The 23474-nt window shown below is 50.3% G+C and overlaps 1 protein-coding gene across 3 annotated transcripts; it reads right to left on the bottom strand.

Moving 5' to 3' along the window:
• Window positions 1–315: 315 nt before the first annotated feature.
• Window positions 316–23345, bottom strand: BCL6 (BCL6 transcription repressor). Of its 3 annotated transcripts, none has more exons than XM_059163169.1 (10): window positions 23240–23345; window positions 12490–12528; window positions 11457–11628; window positions 9706–9927; window positions 7111–8082; window positions 6370–6554; window positions 4836–5003; window positions 3611–3741; window positions 3345–3482; window positions 316–1532 (listed from the first exon to the last, which is right to left on the bottom strand). In XM_059163169.1, exons 3-10 carry the CDS (start codon window positions 11615–11617, stop codon window positions 1389–1391), a joined length of 2121 nt encoding a protein of 706 aa, XP_059019152.1. In that variant the 5' UTR covers window positions 11618–11628; window positions 12490–12528; window positions 23240–23345; the 3' UTR covers window positions 316–1388. The 3 variants fall into 3 exon arrangements, with proteins under 3 accessions (XP_059019152.1, XP_059019155.1, XP_059019153.1); XM_059163172.1 differs by lacking the exon at window positions 23240–23345 and adding an exon at window positions 18537–18678; XM_059163170.1 differs by lacking the exon at window positions 23240–23345 and adding an exon at window positions 13695–15199.
• Between the last annotated feature and the right edge of the window lie 129 nt (window positions 23346–23474).

Here is a 23474-nt window from a genome sequence, read left to right as displayed (position 1 = left end):
TTAGCCTAGAGCTTTGAGCAAAAGACAGAAGCGAGAACCAGCCAGAAAGAGAGGTGAGAGGTGGTCCATCCGATATCCCCCGCCGGAGCTCCTCCTGACCAGAGTCTGAAGCCTGCAGCCTGTCCTGGTCTGGGAGCCAACAGTGGGTCCCTGCCCAGCTTTCAGGAACCAGCCCCAGTCTCAGCCTGCCCGAGACCCCAGCAGCCAGCAGCCACTCTTCTCCACCAGCCCGTCCCGCTAGGTTCAGAGCAGAGGAAAACAGACCTATTCAAGTCCTGATCCCCACAAAAGGAAATACCTCTGGAACGAGCCCACTTGACTTTTCAACATTTTATTCTTGTATTTGTACAGCTATATTTTACAACGCGGTAATGCAGTTTAGACACAGCCAAACCCTGTCTCCGGAATAGTTCTAACACAAGCATGACGCAGAATGTGATGAGACAAACATTCCCAAGGAGAGCTTAGTGAGCGACAATTTCAAGTCCCTGTGTCTGCCTACACTTCAGAAGGGATGGCACGCTCGTCCATCACTGAAAACTTCCATGAAAAAAGGCACCGTAGGACACGTTGTACAGGTATATACAAACCGAAAACTAGAACAAAACTACACATTTTTCCTTCGGCAGCTTTTTTTTGTTCTTTTTGTGTTTTTTTTTTTTTAATACACACTTTGTAAATTGTAAACCTTCACTTGCAAAAAAATACAAATACACTGAGGCATTTTAGACAAAATATTTTCTTACTTATACAGATGCAATACTTAAAATATTCTCTTAAGTGCTCTTTCTCAATAAAGATTCTCAGATCCGTGTCTGCCTGCAGATACAAAATCGAGCCTTTAACGCAGTTTTATATTTTTAATATATCTTTTTTAGGTTTATATATATTTATTTTATATATATATATATTTATATATTTACAGCTCTGCCATATATTCCTTCACCTTTGGTTAAAAAAATTAAAGCCCTCTCTTTGATAACATACCGAAGTCTCTTCTTTTAAAAGAATGCACATTTACATACAAAAGAAACATCTGTCCCCGCAAAACATATACATTCCTCATTTTGCAGACCAAGTCAAGTCAAAACTTTTGCCTACTCCCCCACTTTGATATATAAAATGGTTTTGCTTTTTGCTGACATGGTTTGCCTTACACATAGGAGAAGAAGCAATATTATTTTCTTAATGTTTTATGGCAGTAGGGGAAGGGAAGCTGCCTTGGCCCCCCAACCCCACGCCCCTCCCCCCACCCCCACCCCAGCTATGATTTGCACTAGTGGATGAAAGAGGCACTACGTCATGGGATGAAAGTCGTAAAGTGTTACAGTATCCTTTGGGTAGATTCTGAGAAGGGACTCGAATGGAAAGCATCAACACTCCATGCTTCAGCAGGCTTTGGGGAGCTCCGGGGGCAGGTCGGTGGCAGACACGCGGTACTGCACCTTGGTGTTGGTGATGGCGCCATGCTTTTGGCGCAAGTGAAGACGCAGCTGGCTTTTGTGACGGAAATGCAGGTTGCACTTCTCACACTGAAGGAAAACCAGAGGCAAACTGTTAGCTGTCACCAACCCCAGGGATGTGTCATTGCCCAAAGACCCAGAGAAGGAGATTCTCCCTCAGAGAGATCTGGGCAGCTCATCCCTCTGGGAGGCCAGGTTGAGAATTCTGGCTCCAGCTAAGTGATAAGGAAGCGTTGTGCAAATGCCCCTTCCCTCTTTTCCAAAGTGGGGAACTGTTGCTCCTGCTTTTCCCTAGCCAAGTGCCTCATTTCGCTCCATGGGCCCTGGCTTCCCCTTCAGTAAAGGACTGAGTCGACACGCTCTGAAGGTCACTCTTCACTGGACACGGGTGCATCTAAACTTCCAGCAAATACTCATTGTAGTAACGTGTACCAGGACTATCCTGACACTTGAGCGAATTTTTTATCTGAACACAACTCCATGGAGAAGGTACTATTATCAGGCTCATTTATAGCTGAGGAAATAAGGGTATCACGAGAATTTTTTTAAAATTTAAAAAATTAAAAATCAAAAAAATTTAAGAATTTTTAAAAAAATTTTTTTTAAAAAAGAGGAGAACTAATTTGCCCAAGAACAAACGGCAAGAGAGAAAACATTCTCTCAGGGACTGTTAAATAAGTGGATAAAAATACCTCCATTTGCAGGTTCCCATCTGTGACACAGGTTAACCATTCATTGGTTCATTCTTGTGTCCATCACTACCTACAGTGAGGCCATACACCCACCCAAGTCCATGTCATCGATCATAGTGGTTTCCACGCTTGTAAACCACGGGACTCTCTTTTCAAGTTCAACAGAAACTCAAAAGGTAAAAGAGGCGGTGGGGTTGACTGAAAGAGCACAGTCTGGACACTGTTCATTCACCTAAGGCATCTTCATCCTTTTATAGAGAAAGAAAACTGCGGTCCCCTGAGAGAGGGTCATAGCTTGCCTATGGCCCTAAAAAGGGTCCTTGTCAGAGTTAGAATAAGAAGCAGATACCTCAGCTGCCCACCAGTATCTCTCCCCTCTGTAGCAGAGATCGGCAAACTGTTTTTAACTGGGAAAGAGCTGGACAGTGAATATATCACAATGACCACTTTGCCCCTGTGGTAGGAAAGTCCTCAGGGATACTATGTAAGCAAATGAGCATGGCTGTGTCCCAATAAAACTTTGCTTAAGGTTTTAATTTTATGTAATTTGCACATGTTACAAAATGTTATTTCTCCATCTTATAGCCACTTAAAAATATTAAAACCATTCTTAGCTTATGAAATGTTCAAAAATTAGCCTGCAAGCCATATTTGGCTGAAACCCTCCTCCTGAACACTCGGATTCCAATGGCCCACTCATGGTACCCTGTCGTGTAGCTGGTCACCTGCTCCTTCTTATAATGGCCTTTTCCCTGTCTTTTTTTTTTCCTTATATCACCACACTTTTCTGCATCTGCTCCCACTCTCATGGCTGCCCCTTCCCAAACGCCTAGGTCCTCTTAAGGAGACATCTCGCCCGGCACAGTGGCATACTGTGAGAACACTTAGTGTGGAATGAATGGATGACTCCAGAATCGATGTATCTATAGTCCAGACCTCTTTCCTAGGGCCCAGATCACCTGGCCCAATACCCCCACTTTAGAGATGAGCAAACTGAGACATAGCCAATGTCCAGCAGCGTGTCTGACAACCAGTCCTAAAACAGGTCTTACGACCATTAGTTCAGTGGTCATCCCCCACTGTGTGCTTGAGATTGGAGCAAACAGTTCTGCTGCCCGCCTCTCCCCCACCAGCCCTCCCCCAACCCTGCCCCGCCCGGCCAGGTGACAGCCACAAGAGGCTCACATACATGGTAAGGTTTCTCTCCTGTATGGATTCGCAGGTGGCTCTTCAGAGTCTGAAGGTGCCGGAAACGGGTGCCACAGATTTCACAGGGATAGGGCTTCTCTCCAGTGTGGATAAGCACGTGGGCACGGAGGTGGGCCACCTGAATGGAAGAGCGAAGCATGAGAGGCTCTGTTGGGGTGGGTTGTGGGCCCCCTTCCCTCACCGCCCCCTGGAGTCCCTCATCAGCACACGGAGGCCGAGGGGTCTCTTCACTGTGGCCCTGCTCACTTGTACAAATCTGGCTCCACACGTTTCGCATTTGTAGGGCTTCTCTCCAGAGTGAATTCGAGTATGGGTTTTCAGGTTGGCTGGCCGGTTGAACTGGGCTCCACAAATGTTACAACGATAGGGTTTCTCACCTATTCCCGAAAGAGAGGGAACAAAGGAAGCCATATTTGTTGGAGGTCTCCACAGTCCCGGGTCCCTGGATCTCAAAGCCACCTGCCCTTCCGGGGCCATCTCAGCTTTCTCTCCTTCGGAAGATGTCTGATAGAGGATGCAGGGGCCTGCCAGTTCCCCGCCCTCGCCAAACACACCCATACCACCACAGACTGCAGGTGGCCAGGGTCAAGGAGCAGGCTGGGGCAGAGGGGACACAACACTGGGGGTGGGACAGGGAAGCAGGGAGGGAGGTTCCAGGAGGCCTTTGAAACAGCTATGTCATTAGGATGATCTAACTGCAGACTTGGATAAGTCACTCTCCTTCTCTGGACCTCAGTTTCCCTTTTTGGAATCTGAGGGGTGAATTTAGATGACATAGTAAGGCTCTTCTAGCTCTTCCCTTGGATTAGACTGATTCAGTAATCAAGCCATTCACCAGGAAGATACAATCAGGATGCTCTAGTTTCTCTTTTAGAACAACACATGCTTTTCCACTTTGTGGCAACAACAGCTGGATTCCATTTGCAAGAAGGTTGGGCCTGAGTCACAGTAGATGCTCAGGCTGGAGAAGCCAATAGAAGGCCTGAGCCTGCCTTCGTGGAAAGTTTCTGGGATAATGGACACATTTAAAATACCAAGAGAGAGTCAACTTTGGCCAACAATCGGGTCATTAGAAGCTACCCGGTAAAGAAAGGAATGTGAGTTGATAAGGAGCGAGCCCTGAGAGGAAATCAAGAGGCTTTTAATTTTCTTCTGAGGTTACAAAAATCCAATCTGCTTCACCTTCCTGGTTCTTGCTGCTTCACATGTGTGCTGGGATTAACCCTTCTGCCCCAGCAATGGTAGAGAAGCAGGACGGAACATCTCCAAGAAAAGACAAAGAATAGAGGGAGTGGTTGGGTTGCGAAGCTAAACACAACAAGGTTAGGCCCACATCCAGACCGAACAGGGCTTGCTCCCTGCCTCAGCCCCCACCGGGGATCAAGGCTCCACGCTGATTTCTCTAGGGTCCTCCCCCCATCCCACCTGCAGGAACCCTGGCCAGCTGTGGCGGGGCGCGGTAGGGCCATACCCGTATGGACGGTCTTGTGGCTGGCGAGGTTGCCCTTGTAGCGGAACGAGGCCTGGCAGCGGTCACACTTGTAGGGTTTGTCACTGTGGGTCTGCAGTGTGTGTCTCTTGAGTGAGGCCTCCTCAGAGAAGCGGCAGTCACACTCATTGCAAAAGAAGGCCCCGTTCTCTGTTGGAGGTGGGGGGGATGCCACCGTTAGAATGCGGAAGGGAGGTAGGGCTCCAAGGCCACTCCCCTCTGCAGCTGCCTTCAGCACCACATGGAACCCCCAAGCTCCACCCACCCGATATTCAGGGTCTGTAGGCATTTTATCTTTCTGAGCATTTAGAGTCTCCATCATGGAGGAGAAAAGAGACAGAGTTGAATACTGAGGTGCAGAGGGGAAACTCAGACCAACAGCTACCCAGGCGGCCTATGCCAGCTTCAGGGAAGCTCAGCAGGGCTCCTCCTTCTTGAGAGAGCCCTGAGAACGGACTTTTCTTCTCGGTTCACTGTTTTATTTACATCCATACACAGGAGCCCTCAAGCAAGATCCTGAGCCTTGCTAAGCCTATCTCCATCTCCGTCTTCAAATCAGGATAGTCAACCCCCAGTTTGCACACCCAGAGGAGCATATTGTAGGACACAAAGCGTTCTAGGAATGTGAGCTAGAAAATCCAACAGTAGGTGGAGGCCATTAAAGGAGGAAGTAAACAGATTCACCCTGTGCCTCTCTGCATTCCACGTCCCCCAAACACTTCTATGAGACTGGGAGAGCCAACAAGAACGGAAGTAGAAATGGCCCAGAGGGAAGGGACTAGATGCAGAGAAAAGGCAAATAGCCAGGGGGACAGACGGGGACAGTCCCTGCTCTCCAACTACATGTCTACAACCCTGTGCCAAATCTCACAGTATAAGTAACTGATTTTTCCCTTCTATGAGAACGTTTTGAAAATGACAAGTCATGGTGGCTCACCCCTGATTAGGAAAGACTGGGCTATCCTACTGCAGCCAGAGGGAAAAGATGGCCTTTTTTATCTAATAAAAACTGGGGATGCCAGTCACAAAGTGTCCAAAACTTCAATTTAATCATTCAGTCCAGCTGACCTAATTCAGCTACCATTAGCTGAGCACCTACTCCATGTTAGAAACTCTCTCGGACCTAAGGGAGATGCGGGAACAAGTAATGCTGGCTGCTTGTCCTTACAGAAGGCAGCGGGAGCCAACACGGGTCAGTCCGAGCAGCTAGGTCCTGAGCAACTAAGAAAGCTCTGGGAGTTAGAGCCAGTTCCACAGACCACCTTGGCTGGAATGCCACGGAAAAGGCTGTTTGGTCTTTCTCTGTTACCCCAGATTAACTCCAATACCTCTTTCCTTGTTCAGGTCAACCTGGTTCAAGAGGTCAAGCGTGGGGTGACAGGCTGGTGATTCTATGTGCCAGTGACCTTCTGGTCGGGGACTTCTCCCAACCAGGGACAACAGCGTAAGTGAAACAGAAATGCAAACCCCTGGGAGCAGAGGCAGGGGCCTTGCTTATCTCTGGGAAGGGACTCACCACAGCTGGAATCCGAATACTCAGATTGGGTCTCTCCTATCTCCTCGGGAAACGTGGGGCCGGCGGTATGGAGGCACATCTCTGCATGCTGGGGGGACTGAGAGCCGCAGGACGTGCACTTGGGAGGGTGCAAGTAGAGCGGGGAGTGGCTCTCGCTGCTGCTGCGGGGGGAGCCTGTCAGGGACCTGTGGGCAGGAGGAAAGAGAGCGTCAGCAGCTGGAGAGGGTAAAGCACTCCGCCTGGCCCGAAGGCTGCCCCCACCTTCCTGGGCTCAGGGGAACCCAGAGGCCAGAGCTGGGCTTGCTCCCTCTGGATCTGAGGCCACAGAGTTATCCTTAAGCCCACTTCCAAACAGTATATGCCCTGAGATCACTGGTGGGGTCGAACCAGACCAAAACCCCAACCCAGGTCAATGTCTTCCCCTCGGTACTGCAGTCTGTTGGTCCACTCAGTCCAAAGTGAGTACGAGCTCACCCTGCCACCCTAAGACCAAAGAAGCTGCCCTTGGGGTTCCTGGAACATTCTTCTACCACAGCTGGGAGTTCTCTCTCTTGCTACGACAAAGTACACCAAAGCTTACTATGCTTCCTTACTGAAGTCAATTCCATCAATGGGTGCTTACTCCACACCCCTACTGTACCCAGTATTCAGACAAGAACAGAACATGGCCCCTGCATCCGTCAGAAGAAGTGGCCCCCGTGGGAGCCCCTGACCCCAGGCCCAGACTGCCTCTGAAAGCACCTGTTGACAATGTTATTGAGCCGGCTGGCCTGAGGGATGGTGGAGTCCTCCCCGCCAGCGCTGAGCTTGGTTGGGGACTGGAGGTCAAGGCTCTCGGGCTCCATCGGTGGCTGGCAGGCTGGTGGGGCCGTGTAGGCTCGAGGGGAGAGGCGGCCCAGCTCGGCCTGCTCAGGCCCCTCCGGTTTGGCATTCTGGTTGAGGCTGTTGAGCACGATGAACTTGTATTTCTTCCAGTTGCAGGCTTTGGGGTCGGTGGGGCTCTTGGCTGGAGGCGAACCAGAGGTCTGGAGGATGCAGGCGTTCTTGCTACTGCAGGACTCCGTGGGCGAGTTGGGCTGGCAGTCGGACTTCTGGGGGCTCTGTGGACTGACCAGACCCTTGCGGTTCAGGGGCGCGCTGGGGGGCTCGAAATGCAGGGCGATCTCATCCTCTGAGGAGGGCCTCTCTTCCTCCTTGCCAGCCTTGTCACAGGGGAAGTATGGGGCACTCCGGGCCGAGGGGGCAGCAGGCTTGGGGCCTTCGGCCACACCGTAGTGCATGTCACTGCGTGTCTCCTCTGGGGCCGCCTCCTTGGGGGAGTAGATGCTGCTGTGGCACACACCGGGAGAGATCTCCATGGCTGGACGGCTGTAGTCACCGGGGATAGGCCTGACGCTATCGCAGGGGTGGGCCCGCTCCTTAGGGAAGGGATTGGCCACCGGCATCCGGGCATCCCGCAGCTCTTCGTCAGAGAAGAGGAAGCTGCTGACAGGGAGGTGACTGTAGACGGGATAAGAGGCCGGCGGGGTGGACAGGCCGCTGTACAGGCTGGGGGCGAAGGCTCTGCTTTCACACCCGGGGGCGTTCCTCAGCGGCAGGTTACTCTCCACCACCTCCCGACCCCGATAAGCCATGATGTCCTGGGGCATCAGCATCCGGCTGTTCAGAAACTCTTCACGGGGAGGCTTGAGGGCAGGCACCATCTCTGCTTCACTGCAGGAGAAAACAGAGAGGAGACACGGGCCTCCGAGTGAGAACTGGTGGACAGAGGACCTTCCGAGAGACTCGGGCGTACGTAGCCACATTTGTGCTTGGTCAGCCAGACATGAGGGCTGTGGCTTGGGAAGAGGGAAATTCTTGCAGTCACAAGGCTTTTATGCTAGAAATCTAACAAGCTGGGACACAGCGCGGGAGACTGGGCCCAGACAAGAGCAGCGAGTCAGCCACACAACATGTGCCCGCTTAGACCTCTGATCCCATGTTTAAGCCACATTCTGTGTATATGTGCGTGAATCTGTCATTCTTCAGATATTAGACAATGTAAAGCTTTCAGAGCCCTTATTTCATCCATGCAAAATCCTGCAAGGGAAGAAAGGCATTACTGTCTTCACTTTACACCCATGGAAATGGAGGCTCAGGGAAGGAAGAAGTTACACAATGCATGTTCAGAGGGTCACCGACGAACCGGTGCCCAGTGGGAGAAAGGACTCACCCTGCAAGCTGCCTAGAGGCTTGGAGGCAGCTTTCTTTGGAGGACAGGCAGCAGCCAGACCTGCTTTCCAATCCCAGCTGCGCCACTTAGTGGCAACAGGACCTGGAGCAAGTTACTTAACTGCTCTAAGCACCAGGCCTGACCCAGAGAAAGTACTCGAAAATGACTGCGATGATGACCTCGCTACCATTATCACCCATAGGAGACAACGAGCTCTCGCTACACAGACTTGAAGGGACATTATGCGGGCGAAAAGTAGGTCAGCTCAACATGATCACAGTTAACAGAGCTAGAACCAATGAGTGAAGGTTAAGGGAGCCAGATTTCAACTCGCCATAAAGAGGAGCTTTCTAACAGTCTGAGGTAGACAGCAAGGCTCTGGGAACACTGGGTTCCTGGCTCCTGGAGGTGATCAAACAGAGGCTGGAAACACTTCTGTTTCAGAAGGGAGGGAATCATCTTAGAGCAGCTGAATCAAACACGCTAAAAAAGTCAAGTCCCGAGTTTCTGCTCCACTTAGCAAAGCGTTTTGGTTTTTGGGCTCTCAGGTCCCCCTCCCCACCCTCTGCCTGCCTTAAACGATGGGCATGTCTGACCAGCCCTCAAAGAGGGGATCAGACCCAGTGAACTCAATTTAAGTCCATAAATGTCCTCTCTCGGAGGAGCAGGGCAACACGAAAGATGAGGAAAGCAGCGCACAGTCTGGAAGGGGAACTAAGGCGCATATGTAAATCATTAGAATAGAAGTCGAAAGAACTGAAACACACATGCAAATAGTTAAAATGGGAGGAAGCTCTAACGGACAGGCAGGCGGCTCAGGGATACAGAGGAAGAGCTGAGGGAGGAAGACTGGCAATCGTAAAAACATCCACAGAGGAGCCCACTTCCAAGCTTGGCCTGGCAGGATGGGTGGGAGGAAAGGGCGCATCCAAGGAATGGAAGAAAGCAAGAGGGGATTGAATGCATAGGGCATATCTGGATAGCAGTGCAAAAATTAAGAAGGCAGAAGTGTGCAAAAGCTAGGGGAACCGTAGCCTGTGGCATATTGTAGAGGATACGTATGCATTACCAAGGATTTCAGGTGCCTTCCACTTCCAAGGGCTCTGCCCTCAGCAGCACCTCACCTGGCTTTGATGAACTTCCGGCAAGTGTCCACAACATGCTCCATCTGCAGATACATGGCCGTGGCCATGACGGCCATGATGTTGCCCTCCCGCAGGTTGAGGCGGGAAGTGTACATGAAGTCCAAGAGAATACAGAACCCCTCAGGGTTGATCTCGGGATCCAGGTTGATCACACTCAGGTTACATTTGAGCTGGTCCGTGAAGATGCTATAAAACAGGCCACTGTAACACAAACACACGTGTCACAAGAACGGAGGAGACTGGCGGTCAATTACAGTCAGTGTCAAGGCTTGTCTCCTCTCCCCTGGGCCTCGCTCCAGAATTTCCACGGCCATTTACAGACGGCTTACTAAACGCCAAAGAGTCATTAAGCACTTTACATACATTATCCTGTGTTCCTCACAACCTTGCAAGGTAGACATTACCATTCTTCCCCTCTACACATGGGGGAACCCAGATCAGAAGGCAAATGATGTACTAAAAGTCACAGAAGCTATTTTCCTTAACATCTTAACTGCATGGATTACCAGAGTGAAATGTGCACTCATTTGCAGTAACCATTTTTAGTCTATAACTTTGAGATAAGCATTTCTCTTCCTATTCCAACACACAATCCTTATTTTTAAAATGCTATTGTCTGTTTTTAGAAACAACTTGGGTATCGACGACAAATAAATAAAATGGTGCCTATGTCTACAGTCTACTGATTTTCTGCAAGTCTGGAGACCTTCTCAAGGTCAATATTCCTGGGAGACAAAAGTTAATCCTCAGGCTGTACCTCCAGGGACCTTGTTGTCTGGTAGAGGAAAGAGGGCTCAATTACAAGTCAGGATTCAGGCTGGCCTCTCAATTCTGCTTGTTCTGAATGGGTTGCCAGAAGTGAGCCTGGCTTTAACCAGTAAGGAGCTGTGCAACCTTAGGTGAGATACTTAGCCTCTCTGAACCCTGGTTTCTTTCCCTGCAAAGCAGGAACAACAGCGTCCATCCGACAGGGTCGTGCATGCCTGGCCCAGAGGAAGCACTAGGTTAGCATCTTCTATTACTTTTACATCTCCATAAACCTCTGTTCTTGCCACTGTTAAAACACAGGTGTTTGCTGTAGATGTTGGGTAAGCTCTCTCCTGGCAAAAGTGATCCCCGACTTTACATCAGCTCACCTATCTGTACCTTCGTTTTATTGTCTGTAAAAGGGAAGTAATTATGCCTCTGTAACACGGAAGGCTACTGCAGAGATCCAGGGAGATGAGGGAATATGAACCAGCTCCAAAAACTCGAAATACTCGACCAATAGGAAGAATCGGCTGGCTCTTTCTCCCTAACTCTCTCTCACACACACATAGCCTGAAACACCCGTGGAAAGAGAGCCACGGGATAAAATACATGCGGTTCAGAATCAAAGGACAAAAGACTTCAAATTCCTTTGCTTCAAATACTGTAAAACCCCCTTTCACGTCTCCTTTCTTCACTGGTTGACTGAAGTTATTCTCTGTGTTTGTCCCAAACACATCCTTTCTTGAGACAGTATACCATTTCTGCTCCCTCTCTTCCCACAGAACAAAACTCTTTCTTCTCTACCGTGTGTTCATTCACTCGCTTCCTGGGAGCCTACTCCTCCAGGCCACACGCTGGCAGTCTGGAGACAAACGCGACGTAATCCCAAACACAGCAAAAGGCCCACACGACCTGCCTGGCCACCTGCCCACACCACCGCTGCCCTCTTATACGTCCATCTTTCCTCTCCCCCCCCTTACCTGCAGGCCATGAGGACTGTCTTATGGGCTCTGAACTGCTCACGGCTCACCACGATGACAACATCAGTCAAGATGTCACGGCTACGGAGGCGATTAAGGTTGAGGAGAACGTCACTGGCATGGCGGGTGAACTGGATACAGCTGTCAGCCGGGGAGGCCATTTTGTCTTCACCTGGAAAGAAAGGGGTCAAAATCTCATGAGTTCTCCAGAACCCGATTCCTGCTTACCGGGGGCGGGGGGGTGGGGGTGGGGGAGGTGAAGACAGACAGCGCAGCCTGCTAACACATGGGCTGCACACCGAGGTGCTTGTGCTTGGTCTTGGACCAATTTGTGGGCCCATCCCTGTGCATTATTGTTCACATCTGTAAGATGGGAAAAAAAAAAATCTTTCTCTAACAAGTTGGACTAGAAAGCCCTTTTGGGGACAGCAGTAGTGAATGAATATCTGTAGAGTGCTTTTCCCACATACCAAATACTCTGCCAAGCACGGAGAAGCAGTGAGTGTGTGACAGGGAGAGAAACCACGATTTAAAGGTTAGCCCGCCAGCTTTATCTTTTGCTAGCTGCGTGACTTGGGGCAGACTGTTCACTGTTTCTGGGCTTTGGTTTCCCTAAATGGGAGAAGTACTACCTATGTGGTTGTAAAATTTAGAGATCTGTGCCTGGTCCCTAGTAGGTTCTCAAAAATCGCAGTTATTCTCGTCAGGATCTCATTTCATTATCCCAGTCACCATCTGTTCTTCCTCCTTTAGGCTCTCGCATTGTCTGAATGTACTCCAAGCTCCTAGCACACTGCTGGTGCATAGTAGGTGACTACATTGGCTCTGAACTCCAAAATGAGTGAGGGAAGGAATGATCGTACAACAGTTAAGATAGTCTTACACAGGGGTAAATGGGTGAGGGAAAGGGAATCGGCTATCCTTTATCTCCACTAATGAAAAGTGGCCAAGTTCACGGCAACACATGTATCAGCAAAGTCAAAAGAAACAGTTTGTCCACAAAAGTTTAAAGCATATAATTAGATTTACTTACCCAACACCTTGATTCACAGTCCAAAATTTTGCTTAAAATCTGCAAGGAAGGGAAAAAAGCAAACAGAAATTGATTCCATGAATGTTAGATTGTCCACTATGGTCTTATTTTAGGACACACGTACTTAGTTTTACTTTGATAGCTGCAGCCTGCCAGCTAGAGCGGTTTTACCACAAGCTAGCAAACATTTTTCCAGCTCTACTCTTACGGAAACAACAGGCACCCGAAGCTATGCGATAACCATATTTTTGCCCTGAGCACTGGGAACACAACTGCATACACTAATCATATGTACATATACACATAGAGTTCCTTTGTCAAAGTAGAAGATGTATGCCGTCCAAAGGCCACTTGTGTTCATGGGACAGAAAAATATAAGAAAAGTGGTTCTTTCAGTAGTAATGAGAATGATCCTTTGGGGGCCCAAGAACTCTGAACAATATCCAAAACCTGCTAAAATATTATCTTTAGAGTTTAAAAATGATTTCTCAAGGTCTATTGGAGTCAATACACTTATCCCTATTTCACTGGTGATGAAACGGAAGCTCAGCGATTTAAGTGGCTTGGGTAGGACAAAAAGTCAGTAATTCCTGACTGTCTGATCTTTTAAGACTAAATACAGGATCTGCAGAATACACCCAGAGATGGCGTGACTATGCTTTCCTTGAGTCTTTGTCTTAAAGTTTCCTCTTCTTTCCCTCTGGGGTTGAAGACCAGATATAGGGCTACACACTTCCAAGCTTGTGCTCCCCCTACTGGTAAAAGAGTTAGCTGCGTGCTTTAGCTAAGAACTGGCCCAGTAGCACTCATGACATATGTACTTGTTCCAAATTGGTTTCTCTAAAGCATAATGATTTTAAAGCACAGGTGTAAGACTCTCACTTATGATCACATGTGGGTTACAAAACAAAACAGTATCTGAATCCTCTTCCACTCCCCCCATCCTTTTTTTTTCCCCCCCTAAGCATAGCCCTTAAGAGCTATTTTCCGGGTAAAGGGGCCTGAGGCCAGGGAGGTCACGTTGGGCCACATAGATGGTTAGTGGCCTGGCCCAAGGTGTTCTGGCTCAAATTCCTGTCCCTTCTCCAAATCAGCCTACGTGCTGTAGAACATGCAAGACAGCACCCTAATGTGGGTGAATCTCATTTTTAAGTTCCTTCCCCCACACAAACACTTTGCCCCCATTCCAGGCTGCTGAATCTTACCAAAGGAGCACTCTAAAATGAGAGGTTTCCTTGAGTCTGTAACCAAACATTCTGACATTTCTCTGTGGTCCCAAGTGCCAGTCACTCAATCCCATCGGCTTCAAGGTTAGTGTGTGCATGTGAGTGAGTGAGGATGAGGGAAGGGAATGGGGGAAGGGAGAGGACAGGAAGAGATGAAAGAACCTATTTCCTCCTCTCCCATCCTAACTCAAGATGGGCAAAGAGAGATACATTAGATCGGTCCTAACCAAAGTTCAGTGATTGTTGCCGTTGAAAAAGAAGGCTAAAGACACACTTGAGTTTCATTTACAAACCATCTCCTCCTCCCCCATGAAAGACGTCCCTGAACACTTCTGAAACACCTAAGGCTGTCCTTTAGCCAGCTTCAACCACCAGCTTGCTTGTGAATTCCCAGTCACAGACTTTGGAATCACTGGAAGCCCAGATTTGCAATTTCACCTTGGCAAGTGGCAAAATGACTCACTCCATATGTAGATTGAAACAAACAAACAAAACATTCGCCATTCCCAGGGGTCTACTTGTCAGCCTGGCCCTGGGGATGGGCCATCTCCATCCTCTGCCTCTGCCCAGCTTGGTCAAAAACAAGTGCACACACACTGAGGCCCACATCCCTATTAAATCCACTCTTTCTTCCACCAGCTCTAGCTTAGGATGCCTCACAGCTAGTGAACCTGTGTTATGGTGGATGTGGGAAGCTGTGTCTCCCTCCGGATGCTCCAAGTGTGGAAGCACCTAGCAGCCGCTTTTCTTCTTACCGGCCACCTGGCCCTTTCCCATCTGTTACTGTATGGGATCCTTGTAACAGCCCTGATTAACTGAAAAGGTCACTGAGGCTCCACTGGACAAGCCTCGTCCAATACTGGAAGCTAATCTTCAGCAAAGTCCTGGACAAACTCTGTTGCCTAGCTCCAGCCATCCCACTGATGCTACACGCAATACTCGTAACACAAAACAACTGCCAAGAGAGCAGGGCTGTCGAAGAGAAAACTGAACTGCAAGGGCCGGGACTGAACTCTCTGGACCCCAGTCCTGCCCCCAGCCGCAGTGACCACCAAGCCAGACCTCAACTTTGTCTTTCCACCCACACACTTTCTCTCTTCTGCCTTTTCAAACTCTCTGGACTTGCAATTTGGCACCTTGAGGAGAAGGCAGATTTTTTTTTTTTTAAAGAAGTTGGAGAAGAAAGAAAGAGGGACCCTTTCCTTTAAAAAAAAAAAAAAAATTTAAAAAGAAAGGAAAAAGGGCAGAGAGAGAAGACAGCAGAAGGGGAAGACGGATAGACAAGAGAGGAGGTGAGAGAAGGACAAGAGGCGAGGTTAAGAGCGAGAGCGAGCCACTACCAAAGGCTTCATCCATTCTTTCCCCAGTCCCCGGCTTCTCCACTCTGCGGCCACTAAGCAGCCCTTTCCTGGCGCGCGCACACAGGGACACAAACCCGAATCCTGCGCTCCGCCGCAAGCCCGGGCTACATTGCCCACCCCGACCTTACCGTACCTGCCCGCCAGGGACCGCCCACCCCCGGGCGTTCTGCGGGCACCGCTGCCCATCTGCCGCGAAGACCCCCGCGGGCGCGTCGGAGGCCCCGTGGTGAGATCGTGTCAGCCCTTAATTTGGTTACATTCAAATAAAACGTTTCGTGCACTTTGGTAGCTAACATTGTGTGTGCTTTTTTTTTTTTTTTTTTTTTTTTTTTTTTTTCCTGTTACGCCGTCAAGGCAGGGGGTAGTGAGGGGAATGGCACAGCCCTCTCATTCCCGGAATGTAGTCGATCTCAGCTCAACGGATTTCACAGAACACTGCCTATCGCCGGCTCCAACGAGAAGTAACTTTCCAGGAAGCTGCCGGCCCCCGACGGCCGCCAGGATCGCCGCCTGCGCCGCCAGGGCCGCCGGGGATTCACCCGGGGAGGGGGGGCCGCCCCGGGAGGCTCGCGGGGAATAGGCGCACTTTCCTCTAAATCCCTCGCCCGCGCCCTCCAGGACTCTGAGTTCACCCGGTCCAGCCCTTCCTCATAAGTTTTATAAATGGGGAAAGTCGCACAAGTTAGTAGCAGAGTCAGTCTAGAACCCAGGAATTCGAGTCCAATCGGAGATTTTATAACTTCAAATTGCCCAATTCTGGCCTTTGTTTGCCCGGTGCGTCATTTATTTATTTTTGCTTTTTGCTTGCCTCCGCCCCCTTTAAGAGGATGGTTACGCCAGGCATCAAGGTCAAAAAGGTGGGAGTCCATAGGACTGAGGGTCTCCATCCTACGCGCGCCAGACGACTTGTAGGAAAACCAAACAGAAAGCCCCTTCCGCCTACGTTGGCAAATAGGGGAACCCTGCTAGGCTCGGTTTCCGCCCAAGTCTTTAGAATAGGAGCTGCAAGGCCGAACCTTGCCAGATTTCGGGATTTCGGAATCGGATTTCTCCGAAACCGTAGAGACGCGGTTAGGATTCCGCAGAGACCAGAGCACTGACCCCAGCGCGCGCAAGAGAGCGCTCCAAGGTTGGCTTGCGTTCTCTTGGGCCTTCCTCAGAATTATAAACCCTGGGCGCGTTCTCCTAATTGATCCTAGCAGTGGGCTCCGAGAGGGCTTTTTCGGGGCTGGGGTTTCGAAAGACGCAGTACGTAAGGCCGCAGTCCAGTCCTAAAACTGGCGGGTGGCGTCACACTGCGCCGCGCTTCACATCAGCAGCGGAGGCGGGGTCAGGGCGGTTGGTAAAGACTGGGCCTCCTCCGCCTCATAAAGCCCTACCTTAAAACTTTCTCATCCCTTCGCCCGGTGGAATTAAGGGGAAAGCGAAGGTTGAAATTTAATATGGAATGGAGTGAGTATCTAGGAAGGGAAGTGAAAATTAAGTACATGCGCTTATTGGAAATTAGGATTCCCGTGGTTCCGGGAGCTCAAACCTAATCATGTCCTACCGCTGCTAAACACTAGAGAGAGCCCTCCATCAAGGCTTGAAACCGACAACCCCCATGTAGCTCCGCCTCTCCTTCCCATTGACCTACTTTAGACACTGTCTCCAGATTTGGAGAATGCCTCTCGCACCACCACCACCACCACCACCACCACCACCCCGCCCCTTCTCTAATCCCGCCGGTCCCTGGATTATTGGTAATCTAATAACTCCAATAACTCACCGAGAAATGCGAAGGAGAATCTTGAAGCGCAAAGCACTGTTCAGGGGCAGGATCTAGGAATTTTGATAAGGCTGGAGCTGCCCTAGTGAAACCAGCATCAGGGCTCCTGCAGGAGCGCTCCGGTTCTGCGCAGCGGCTCAGCTAACTAACCGCTCCAGTTTAGCCGCGGTGGTCCAGCAGTAGGGGGTGGGGTTAAACCGCGCCTCTGTTTTTGCTTTAAGAGTGAAACACTCTTCGCTCTCTTGACGGGGAGAGGGGCGGGAGGGCCGAGGAGACGACAATAAATGAAAGCGAATTTGATAACACGGTAGGCTCGGCAGTCGCTTTGGGTGACCGAGGTGTTCGGGGACATTATGTCCTGACTTTATTTCTATCACGTTTCCTGCCAACAGAGCTCTTTCAAGCCTGCAAGCTTCTAGGAAATGCAATAAAATAGAGGGATGTGTTTTATCATCAAGATCTGAAGAGGAGCTGCTGAAGGGACGCTCCCCATGCGCCCAGCTCGCGACAGCCTTCCAGAAAGAGCCGGCAGACAATGCCAGCAAACCGCGTCCCCGAGCAAAGATATCTCGGCCATCCAGGCTGGACTGGGCTCAGCCTTTGCAAAAAGGCTGCCGGAGGAGGGGAGCGGCATGATGTCCCCAAGCAAACAATGCCTTTAAAAATCCGATCTGGACAAAAGTCAGCCAAGGTCTTTATTCACGTTAATGAAGATGGAAGGCACTAACTGTCCTTGGAAAGCGATGAGTCAAACTTGACCGCTCTTCAAACACATCCCCAGATTCGTTTCCAACCCGAACAGAGGCGCGTTTCTCCAACGCGGCCTCCGATTGCTCCCGCTGTGGGAGAGGCTGAACTCGATTCCCTCAGAGCAGGGCGGTGGAGAAGGCATCTCCCGCGAGTGGGCGCGCCGGCGGCCGTCGCTAGGGGTCGCCGGTACCCCTACGCGCCTTTGCCACCTTAAGTTTTGAACTCCGAGAAAATAAAACTTTGCTTGATAAGCAGCTATTGTGGCCCAAATTCTATTAGGACTACACCCTGCCTGTCCACATGAACCCCCCATCCCCGACACACACACACACACACACACACACACACACACACACACACGATCTCTGCCCAAGCCACTAAGCAGTCTGGAAGAAAGGGGAAGATGGTGATTCAGAATCCAAATGCGAGCCTCGGGTGCAGCAAGGTGTATCTCTGCAAGTGTAGGGACTGGGACTTAGTCACCCACTAACACAGGCACACTCCTCAAGATCTGGGACCCCCCCACCCCTGAGCACTGCGGTAGGCTTCCCTTATCTGTCACTGAAAATCTTATGCTGTACTTTCTAAAACTCCTCCAAGACATCTGGGGTACTGTTTCCAGCTATGATGACCTGAGACATTAAAGTCATGGGTCTCTCTTACTGCTGCTCCTTTCTCTTAGATACTTCAAAGGAGCAGAGATAAACTTGCCTTTGACTTTAAGTCACTGACTTGGAATTCAGAAGGTAAAACTCTGGTCCCGGTTAGGGTTCTAACTCACCAGCAACAGGCGCCCCGCCCCTCATGAGGCCGCTTGTTTTCTCAACTGTCCGAGAGTTTTATGTCCTAGAGCCTCCATGCGTCTCTCCACTACCCACTTCACCCAGGGAGACGCCACAGCGACAGAAAGCGTGTTCAAAACGGGTTATCTTATTATCTTACTCTCTTAGTGGAGGCAAATTCCACTCGCTGAGCGACGGTAGGCCGGGCAAACATATGAAGACTTCCGAATTGTCATCTACCTTTCCAAAATGTTGGAGGTCAGATGTCATCTTCATTGGATGTTGCCCTCTTCTGTCAGTCCTAGCACCTGGTAGGGATACTTGGAGACCTGAAGGTGACAGAGTCGGTCCGCCGCCCTAGGCGGGGGGGGGGGTGGGGGGGGGGTGGGGGGGGACTCCGCTACGATTTACCACTAGGTGGCAGACTCGGTCCGTTCGAAAATCACCGCGCAGCCACAGCCTTCCACAACCGACTGCCCCCCACCCCCACTTTTTTTTTTTTTTTCTTTAATCTGTTAGCGGGAGGAGGTTGCTTCTATAAGCAACGCTGCAAAGCATTTAATTTAGTGGATGTAATTCCGTTCTTCCCGATGCTCACTCCTCTAGCAACCAACCACAACGCGGTCTCTGGAGCTGCGTTCACGTATTATACGTTGGTTTTTCCAGTCCCAAAGGCTGAATGTATTAGAAGGGAAGGAAAGGGTGCGCTTGTCTTCAAAAAGCAGAACGGAACTCGAAGGTATTAGGCGAGCTTCTTGCCAAACACTGGTCCAACAGCAAAGAAAGTCGGGAATAAACTCCTGATCCCCATGGAGAAGAGGGGTCCTGGAGGCCAAGGGCAGGGTTCTACCCAAGCTTACAGCGCTCAGTAAAGGCGGGGGGTGGGGGGGTGGGAGGGGATGAGTTTGGTCTTTTGGCGGGGCTGCTGCTCACAGACCCGGAGGCGGGGAGGACTGGGAAGAGCCATTCCTGGCTTCCAACGGGGCGAAGAGAAAGGGGCCGGCTTCGCCACAACACAGCACCCTCGTTCGGATCACTGCGGCGGCATTCCCACTTGTTGCGCAGTGCAGAAAGCCGGCACGCGCCACAGTACTTCGACTCCCAGAAGGCTCCAAAGCCAGCTACAGACCAGCTTACATTGCCCTTCGCCATCCACAAACCTCCGTCCCCAACCCAGCTGCCATAGACGCGACCATCACCGCCGGCAAAACTACAGGACTTCCAATCACTGGTTGGTTTTTACACCAAGACATTCTTCCTTATCTCAGTGTCAGAATGGCAACAGAATTCAGGTGCTCTGAGAAGTCAAGTCCAAGGGGGAAGGAGGCTACCTCCATCTGGAGAACTCACCTACTTAAAGCCTACTAGGCAGCCCCCCCCCCCCGGCCCCGCGCGCGCGCGCGCGCGCGCACACACACACACACACAGACATAACCACACACACAGGAACTTCTTTGCCTCTTAGGACACTATCCTAGCTGGAAAGCAACACTTTTCCACCCCATTTGAGAAATCAACTACAAAGTCCTGTTTTAAAAGTTGGCTTTATCTCCCCTTTCTAAAGAAAAAAAAAAAAAAAATTCCTCCTAAGGTCATTTCACAATGTTTTTCAAATATTTGACTTTTGCAAACAGAGAGTTTCACCCACCAAGGGGTGGCGCTGCCGCACTACCTCCTCTGAATCTCTTCAAGTTTTTCACAATAAAGTGGGTTGTGAGTGTGGCTACCGGGCAGGGGAGAGAGAGGGAAGGAAGGATTTTGACATCTAGTCCTGGCTACCATTTACTCAACCAATAACTGGAACTCTTTAAGGCTCAGGAAACGACAGCTTAAGAGTTAGAGTCCCATCCCTGTCCAGCAAACCCAGAATAAACTGGAGAATCTTTTCAAGAAAGCATGGGGTAAAACCCTGCACAAGTGAGCGCAGAAGAAAAGGCCAACTGGAGAATTCCCACTTCTGGCTTCCTTCTCTTCAGGCTCCCCAGTTTACCAACAGCTTCTGGCCTTACCAACAGCAGACCCTTAAGATAAGCCAATGCTTGGGCCTGAAGTATTGGAAAGTCTTCCAAATAGGATATTGGAAACTTCTATTTATAAGTGGGGGGAGGAGGAAATATTTCCCATCTACAGGTTTCTATTTCAGCCTGAGGACCCAACTGGAGTCATTTTAGCAAGGGAATGCCCATCTCCTGGCGCCCTTCCTTCCATTTCCTTCTGCCCCAGAGACAATATTCTTTCTCCTTAACCAAAAAAAAAGGTATATATTTTAAAGCAAGAATGTGATTTCACCTCATTCCTTTGAGCTCATGTTTGCTACCTCCAGGAATAGCGTGTGGACTAGGGCCAGATGAACTTCAACTTGGGCTGAAGATTTACGAGGTTCTGTTCCAGTGCCAAAGGCTCTTGGTAGTAAATAGTGAGCAAAATAGATACCTGTCTCCTGACAGATCTTGCCGGCCCCCCTCTTATTTTTTTAAGTTATTTATTAAAACCACACACACCTTGCAAAGAAAAAGGGAAACTGGCAGTCTCTGTAGAGGAAGCCAGTGGCATCGCTCAGAGCCACAAACTGTATTTCTAAACAGCCTTTTCCCTGGTTCCCTCTGTCCTGCCCCAGTTTTTTTTGGCTTTTTTTTTTTTTTTTTTGACAGGAAAAAAAAAAGCATCTATTGATACTTTTCTTAAAAAAAAAAAAAAAAAAAAAAGTAAAGAGCCATAACATTTTCCTCCTGGAAACTATAAACTGAATGGAAAAAAAAAAAAAATCCACAGAAGATTAAATCAGTTTCCTGTGGCTGCTGGTGGTGGGGGGATAGATGACCAGCTCTCTCTCTCTGTGATGGACAGGGACCCAGTAACAGCTCTGTACTTTCCGTACCCTATTTGGGGTTCTTCTCCAGGTTCAGTTGCTGGACCCCTACCACTAACTCTTAACCACTGCAAAAAGGGGCACCCCATTAAAGGGGTATTTTCATTCCTTTTTTTTTTTTTAATCTATTGGGTTGTGTTTTTGTTTTCCGTGGAGTAGCTTCGAAACTCATTATTGTAACACTAGATCCATTTTTCTCCAGAGTTCCAATAACACGGCATCATAAAGGCAATGCAATCCACAGTTCTCAAGACACTGACCACGGTCACTACCTTTCGCAGCGGGGTGGCCCCTAGCTCCCGCTGCCCAAGAGCGAAGCCCATTTCCGAGGATCCAACTCCCCACCCGCTCCCGCCCCGGGCCGCCGCCGCCGCCGCCTTCCCCCATTCTTACTCCCTCGAGGAGAGCCACAGGTTGCAAATCCAACCAACCTCGCAAAACGTTTTTGCAAAATCACTCACAAAGATCTCCCTTTCTCGCCCGCGCCCCCTCCTCCCTTGCCGGGTCCCTCATCCAGGGCTACAGCGTGCCCTTCTCTCCTCCCGGGTCTTGCACGTAGGAACGCGGGCTGGGGCTGTTTGTTTTTCCCCTCGCCCCTAGCAAGGACCTCGGGAACCTGAAGCCTGACGTCGTCTACTCTCCGGTCTGCAGTTGTCTTTTTACAAAGCTCGCACCATGGGAAAAAATAAAACAAAATTAGGAGAGGCGGGGGAACAGCCATTGGGAGCTAACACCGAGTCACGCAGCGCCCAAAACACAAACACCGCGACCGCCAGAAATCCCGCCACCTTCCCGCTCGGCTGGGCCGTCCTGTGAAGGTTCCCAGAGTCCCCGCACGCTAAACAGCACCGCAGGTGCAAACGCGCACCCCTTTGCCACCCACCCCCCAAATCCCTGTCCCGCCACCAGTCTCTCCCCTCAGGATGAGGAGAGGCAGCGCGCGGGGGTTCCCGACTCCCTCGACTGCAACCAAGAAAGAATAATTTTCAAAGTATTCAACATCCCCGCCCCCAGGCAAGCTAAACCTCCCCCAAACACAGGGTAAGGGGACACCAAAGGGGTCCACCAAAGGGGACACCAGAACACTCGGATCTCGTTAGGAAGACCGCGGATCTAAAAGGAAATAGTAGAAACGATACTTCAACTGGGCTTAAGGGGGGGGGGGGGGGTTTGAAAAACAAAACCGGAGGAGTTCGCTTGCATTTTTCCTCCCAAATCTCGGCTCGGAGGCAGGGAATCTAGAGGAGCGAGGCCGGTGGAAGGGAGCCAGCGGGGCGAGCGAGCGGGCAGCCTCCCTCCTCGCCTCCCGGAGTCACCGAGAAGGACGGGAGAGGAGAAGGAAGGAGAGGCGAGGGAAAGGAGGAGGGAGGGAGGGAAGAGGAGGCAGGAGCGAGGGAGCGAGGAAGGCAGTTTGCAAGCGAGAAAAGAGGGAAAAAACACAGCCGCCCGAATCCAGCGAGATCACAAGCCGTACGCAAGCAGCAGCAGAAAGAGCGAGAGCGCGAGCGCGCGTCCTCTCCGTCGTCTGGGGCCAGACAGCCCCCAGACTTGCCCGGAGCACCCCCCAAACACTGTCTCGTCCTCTCGGCTCCGGCCGCCCCCTAATTCCCCTCCTTCCTCTCCTCCACCTCCTTTTCCAAAACCAAAACAACACAAGGGAGGGTGGCAAAAGCCTCCCCAAACCGGCCGATTCACTCAAAGACAACAAGAATAAAATAACAAATATATAAAAATCTATATCCTAGAGTGGGAGAGACGTGGGACTAATCTTCGGCATTTATTTTAACACCTGACAGCTAGAATAAATAAATATATACATTTATATCAATAGATACACATAGGAAACTTGGAGCCAAAGCATTTGGCAAGAGCGGAAAAAAAAAGAATTAAAAGGTAAAATAATGATCATGAGCAGCGGCGGCGGCAGCGGCACCAGCGGCACCAGCGGCGGCGGCGGCAGCAGCAGCAGCGGCAGCAGCAACAGCAATAATCACCTGGTGTCCGGCCTTTCCTAGAAACTTCTTGCATCACCACTTCTAAGAACCCCAGTTCTAAGAATCAACAGAGCTCAATTCTCGGAATTTGAGCTGCGGACTTTACCACTGCTACGAGGCAGGGGAGGACTCGGTGTCAGCTCTCCGGGACTTTTGCCTCTCTTAGCCCATGGAAAGCCCTCAAAGCCACAATATTTTTCCAGTTCCCGGAAGATTTCGAGGTCCTCAGCTGCGG

This window comes from Mustela lutreola, chromosome 2 (genome assembly GCF_030435805.1).
Source record: "Mustela lutreola isolate mMusLut2 chromosome 2, mMusLut2.pri, whole genome shotgun sequence".
In the NCBI taxonomy this organism is placed as follows: Eukaryota; Metazoa; Chordata; class Mammalia; order Carnivora; family Mustelidae; genus Mustela; species Mustela lutreola.
The sequence above is the reverse complement of the archived record's forward strand: the minus strand, read 5'-3'. Positions and strand labels throughout refer to the sequence as shown.